The 6,044-nt window shown below is 36.2% G+C and overlaps 2 protein-coding genes across 2 annotated transcripts in view; both read right to left on the bottom strand.

Moving 5' to 3' along the window:
• Positions 1-595: 595 nt before the first annotated feature.
• Positions 596-1,313, bottom strand: LOC104809483 (stigma-specific STIG1-like protein 1). The gene has a single exon (XM_010535493.1). The coding sequence runs from the start codon at positions 1,230-1,232 to the stop codon at positions 777-779; it is 456 nt and encodes a 151-aa protein (XP_010533795.1). The 5' UTR covers positions 1,233-1,313; the 3' UTR covers positions 596-776.
• A 1,455-nt stretch (positions 1,314-2,768) lies between these two features.
• Positions 2,769-6,044, bottom strand: part of LOC104809482 — a 3,554-nt gene continuing 278 nt past the window's right edge. Inside the window, exons 2-11 of the mRNA XM_010535492.2 lie at positions 5,783-6,040; positions 5,573-5,689; positions 4,931-5,031; positions 4,431-4,502; positions 4,246-4,327; positions 3,995-4,075; positions 3,804-3,842; positions 3,540-3,608; positions 3,297-3,443; positions 2,769-3,200 (exon numbers count right to left, since the gene is read on the bottom strand). Of these exons, the coding sequence (XP_010533794.1) occupies positions 3,036-3,200; positions 3,297-3,443; positions 3,540-3,608; positions 3,804-3,842; positions 3,995-4,075; positions 4,246-4,327; positions 4,431-4,502; positions 4,931-5,031; positions 5,573-5,689; positions 5,783-6,040 (1,131 nt within the window). The 3' untranslated portion in view covers positions 2,769-3,035. The remainder of the gene's footprint in view (positions 3,201-3,296; positions 3,444-3,539; positions 3,609-3,803; positions 3,843-3,994; positions 4,076-4,245; positions 4,328-4,430; positions 4,503-4,930; positions 5,032-5,572; positions 5,690-5,782; positions 6,041-6,044) is intronic.

Genomic DNA, 6,044 nt, shown 5'->3' with positions numbered 1-6,044 from the left:
ACTATTTTTATTTAAAAAATATTTGAATTTTGGATTTATTTAGAAAATTTTCAAAACCCTAAGTATTTATTGTGAAAAAACCTAAGTATTTATTTAGAATTTTTTAAAAGTTCATAGGAAACATATCGAAGTTTTATAATTCAAGTATTTATTTGAGTTTTTTTTTTAAAATTAGGTATTTGTATGCTATATCCATTTTATTTTTCTTAGTTTACTTTTTTATTTCTCATTTTTTTTATAATTTATATTTAAATATTTTATTTATAAAATATCACAAAAGAGAAATTTTATATATTTTTAATATTTTACATTAAATATTTTGTCTCCGATTTGACTATTTTGTATTTCATACTTTTGATGCATTGTGAAATTATTTTAGGTACTTTTAGCATTATATTCACAATTTCACGAGCAATAATAACCATAACAAGGGCATTAAATCCAAATAAAAAATATTTTAGGTATTATTATCTGCCGATAATATTCGAATATCTATATTGTGGAGAACTCTATTCAAGAGCAATAAGCATAAAAAGGGTACTAAAATTCAAATAAAAATCAAACATTCAAATTATATATATAGTCCGACAGAACCCTACAATTTCATGACTACTACTACAGGTTCCCTTATTACATGACATATTACATGAATCATAATAACTAATGTAAAACAATGATAGTGTTACATAATTATGAATCAATTAATCAAACCAATAAAGATTATGACAATATAAATCTTTTTGCATACCAGATTGTGCTTTTAAAAAAAAAAAAAATTAGGCATAGCTGCACATCCCATAAGAGCAAGAGCTTCTTTTCTTGCACTTGTTGAAGCAAACCCCACAGTGTTTCTTATCGAACATTGGGTTCACACACTTTCCCTTGCAACAAATCTCCGAATACCCACACTTCTTCCCACACTTCCCGCAGTTGGATCTGTCGCTCCGTACATCTACGCATCTCTTCCGGCAGCATTCTCGTCCTGGGCTGCCCTTTAGCCGACATACTTTCGGATACCTGTCGCATGTCATCATCGCACCCACCACCCGATACTTGTCGTTTCTGCTCGAGAGAAATCGACCCGCATGGCTCGACGAAACGGGCACTTCTTGGCCGGTGGTCGTGTCCGTATTGGCCTCGTCAAATGGTAAATTTTGGCTCAGTGTTGCCGTAGCAATGGCAAACGCCATTATTAACACAACTAAGGAGTGAGATATGGTGAAGGTCTTCATTCTTTTTTCTCTTTTGGTGTGAATCAAAAGAGAGAATCTTGAAGAATGGAGGATTGGTACGATATCTTCGAATCTAATGTATGTTTGTATATTTTTGTTTTGGATGAAGAGAAATGAAGGAGCAAGAAGGGGTATTTATACGTGGGAAATCGATAGAGAAAGTCAAAAGGGATAAGCGTAAACTCCTTAATTAGGCTGCATAAGAAAATTTTCTGAATTTTAACACTTTTAGTGGGTTGGTCAAAAGTCAAAGGGGTTCACGAGATTTGAAGCTAAAACGAGTTAGGCTCGTGAAGAAAAAACCAAAGTTTTGGGTCATCAAGGCAAAGAAATATAAAATAAAATTTTCAAAATTAGGCATAGCAATGTGGAAACATGAAAAAATGCATGCATCAACGACGATCCAATATATATATATATATATATATATATATATATATATATATATGTATGTATATATTTCGATGTATAGTGAACATGACTCATTGTTCAAACTTGTCATGCAATAATTTTCCAAACTTAGCTAAAAGCTGTTACAAGAGCACTTTTTCATGTTAGAGATTTAGAAACTCGGGTTGACTCTTGATGATTAATAATGAGAAAAAAAAACTAAAATTTTTGATTCATGATCTTCGATACCAAAACGGTATCTTACCTGTGGAAAAGAACAAAGACTTTTAACTACTAGAAAGATATAATAACTTGATAATTTTATGTCATTCGAATTCTAACTTATAAGACAATAAGAACATATTAACGAAAATTAAGTGTATCATTGTTATGATAGAAATATTTTTATAAAAATGATAAAAAAATATTCAAAAATGCACTGATCGTGTAGGATCGGAAGCGAGTCGCATATATCTGATTTTGAATTGTTTTTCTCATGAGTTTTGAGATACGAAATCTCGAGTTTTGAAGTACGAAATTTGTAATCAATCTGTAGTTTTGAAGTACGAAATTTGTAATCAATCTGTATCGTTCGCATTAAAGTAGATAAAAATACTCAAAAATCGGATAATCATCCCGATTTGAAGGTTGAAAATCTAAAATCGGATACCTATCTTTCAGTTAGATAGTGATCAAGTTTTGATGTCTAATATTCAAAATTCGGGTTCAAATTCAAGTTAATGTTTTCGGATTGAATAATTAGCCATGGATATCTGAATTCGGAGGCAGGACTAAAGAAAAAGAGAATAATAATAATTTAGGTCAAATGTAGCAAGCAATCCACTGTAGCACACTGGTTAAATTTCAATGGTGAAATTCCGGGTTCGAATCCCGGCAGCGGAAATCTCTCTCCTTTTTTTCCCATTACAGAAAAAGAGTACAAAAAGTACGCGACGTTTAGAAGCTGACCAACTTCTTAAGGATCAACTTTCATTTTTGCTTATAGATCCTCCGAGAGTCATACACAATGGTCATTGGTCATTGCGTTCATTCGAAAACATTATCCACAAGTGTAATCTTAATATATATTTAGTGTTAGAATTCTATCTTACACAAATTTTTTGTGTATTTAAAATAAAATAAAAATAAAAAACAAGCACCATAAAAACCCATATACGATCAACTATGATGAAGATTTCAAAATACATTGAATTTGTTGTGTATATGTGTATGCTAACGTTACTAAACCTCATCTCCATGGAGTATTTTAATCTTTACTGGATTCTATCATGTATGATATACTGTGGGTAGTAAGTTAAACCTTTTATAAGAGTCACTCTCTGTCCCTGTCTTGTCTTTCGTTGATCCCTTTTATTACCAAGTGCTTGAATGAATGAACTAACTTCCGTTCTGTTATAAGGTTGTCTCCGGCAATGATCCTACCAATCCTTCGCTCAGAAGACGCATTGCGGCTCCTCTGGTGAACTTCCTCGCGAAGAGAAAGCACGGGACAGGCTTTGTATCTGCCCGGCACCATTCAGTTCGGTACTCAGATTCGTAATATACATGGTTGATTCTCTGCCCGGAAACGAAAATTTCTCAGCTTGGTTCGTCATGGGCGCATATGAAAAAGATGGGAGATCGGGTTTGAGGAGAAAAAGGAAAAGGACACACCTTTATTTCGTTGATTTGCTTTGGACCGGCGTTCTCCGATGTGAAAGTGATGGGATGCCAAGATTTGGTTTCAGCTTTTGCAGCGGATAGGTTCCATACTGTGTAAGTCAATGTCCTCCTTTCGATTTCGTTTTCCAGTCCTCGCATCTGAAAATATAAGTTTCTATAGAAATTAGAGGAAGAGGATGGGGATCTCAAATCATCAAAAGGGCCAGAAAAACCAGAGGAGAAAGAGAAGATTACAGTGAGCAGTGTCTGCACATAATGTTCATCCGGGATGCAATTGTGCCGCTTCGGAAGTTGATGAATTTTCTGTATTCACATCGGTGTAAAATGTTGGCGATGAGCTAACAAGTTTAGAATGGATTTATCGGCTCTTTTAGCTTTCATCCTATCCATTCTCATACCATCAAAGTGAATTGGAATTTGGGACCAGCACTGATATTCATAGACCAAAAATTTTGCCACAGAAATAAATGAACAATAGAACATTGAAGCATCACTTACATGCAGCCATTTGCTTCGGGCATCTAGAGGTGGAGCTCGCTGCAAATAAAAAAGGAAACTATGAGCATACCGTCACAGAAGAAAACATCAGATAAAGTTCAGGTTGACAATTAAATGGCAAAGGTGCCACTTATGAAAGAAACCGAGCAGAAAAATGATAAACACACGAAAGTTTTGACCATTATTACTACCTTGCAAAATTTCTCGAAAACTGGAAACACGGTATCATCATTTACAATGACCTCTGCGTGGCTTCTGATCAAAGAGATCCACTGCAAATACAACAAATAGAAAGTAGGATGAGATGAAATGAAACAACAAGCAGCCACAGAAGTCCCCCTCACTCTCTACACAATCCAATGCTTGTTTTCCTTCAGAAGTCAAGTCTTCCATAATCTTGCAGAAGAATGAACTTGTCGAAACAAATGTAACTAAAAGATACCTGGGACCCTTTTCGCCATTTCTCCTTAGGTATAACAGGAGACATTTTCAAGCTGTAGCGTTTTTCTTTGGCATCAACGAAGCTGCAGACAGGAAACAACTCGTAATCAACATCTATATAGTTCCTTCTCTAATAAATCAACTAACTGGCAAAGCTTGTTTGGTCGTCCAAAGCTTACAATGTACCTGTCCACAAAACTTTTCGGCGAAGACATTAGGTATCTGTAAGTGTAGCCAAAGTCATATAATGGGGCACAGCTGCAACATAAGGGGAAAAACAAAAAAAGAAATGGAAGAATGAGTTCCATAATCACTATAACAAACAGAATCTGTATTAATAAGGCATAGTCACACATCATAGGGCCTTTTACAAGCGTGCTCAGTACGTGACAATGAGCTCGCACATGCATATGTATGTACGTACGCTTTGTATTTATGCATTCATACGCATACAGCTTGAAGAGAGGCAAGATACAACTATAACTTAGCAATCAGTCATGCTTTGGAACAAACAATGGTAGTGGACGTTACGGACCAAAGAATTTACAGTTGAAACTGAACAAAGATCATACCAACCCCAACAAAAGGCAAAAGAGGAGATTTTTTCTACCTAGAGGAGAAAAAAAAAAGTTGCCAGGAATATCAGCAAACAAAGCATCTAATATATAGAGCTCAAAGAACCGGACCTATCAGACACAAGTACGAATCTTTGATTTGAGAGGTCCTCTAAGGCAGCTGCGAGCAACAATCTCTCAGCAGCAATCATGCTTGACTCTCCCCATACTACCTGCAAATGAGAAACTTCGGTTTCAAATCATCCCAAAATTTGTAAACACTGCAAATCTTGACTAACCACTCGACCCCAAGTGAGTATAGCTCTACCCTTATCGCACTATATTTTACATGGTCAAACCATCTTAAACGTCATTCTTGTAATTTCTTTTCTACATATACTACCTCATTTTCTTTCTAATATTCCCATTGCAAATTTCTATTCGTTTTTCTGTGTCCGCACATCCATCCTATTATTTCGTCTCAACCACATTCATTTTGGACACATGTTATTCTTTCTTCACCCAGCATTCGTGATCATACATCAATATATATCTAATGACGGTTCGATAGAATTTTCATTTTAACAGAATGGAAACCTTGCGATCACAAAGATCTCCGTAACTTGTCTCCATTTAATCTATTTCGCTTTTATACTATGATTAACATATCCATTGTGAAATATCCACAATGAAATAGATTTTTTTTTTTCCTTTCACATTCTCCAAACATATTCCTGGAACTAAAACACAAAAAAGGGTGATATTTGGCATCACCTTGATGCTCTTCTTCAATTGCCGATTGTAGAACAACTTTGATCTCGTGGTGTCCTCATTGAACACAAAATCGGGCACCGAATGTATATAAATGGAGAAATTCCCCCGATCGGCTCCCTGCAAATTTCACCAGAAACAGGCATTTCCCAAATAAGTAAACGACCACAGTAACAAACAAAAGTGATCAAAGACGTCGTCTACGAATTTGACCTGGAAGAAGCTATCCCATAGAAAATCAAGTGGAAGATCACGGCGAGCGAGGAAAAGGAACGCAATTTTCGGACGGTTGCCGGAGTATTCGCGGACCGAAACACGAGATCTCGAGGCGGAGAGCGAATCCGACGGCGCCGCAACACCGAGACCGTACTGACGGTGAAGACTGAAGAGGGCGAGGAGGCAGAGCGCAGCGGAGATAGCGATGATGATCTTCCATCCGAGCCACACGACGCCGCGGCGAGCCACCGGCGGGCGC

The sequence above is a fragment of the Tarenaya hassleriana genome, unplaced genomic scaffold (assembly GCF_000463585.1).
Source record: "Tarenaya hassleriana unplaced genomic scaffold, ASM46358v1 Cleome16, whole genome shotgun sequence".
NCBI classification, from domain to species: Eukaryota; Viridiplantae; Streptophyta; class Magnoliopsida; order Brassicales; family Cleomaceae; genus Tarenaya; species Tarenaya hassleriana.
The sequence above is the reverse complement of the archived record's forward strand: the minus strand, read 5'-3'. Positions and strand labels throughout refer to the sequence as shown.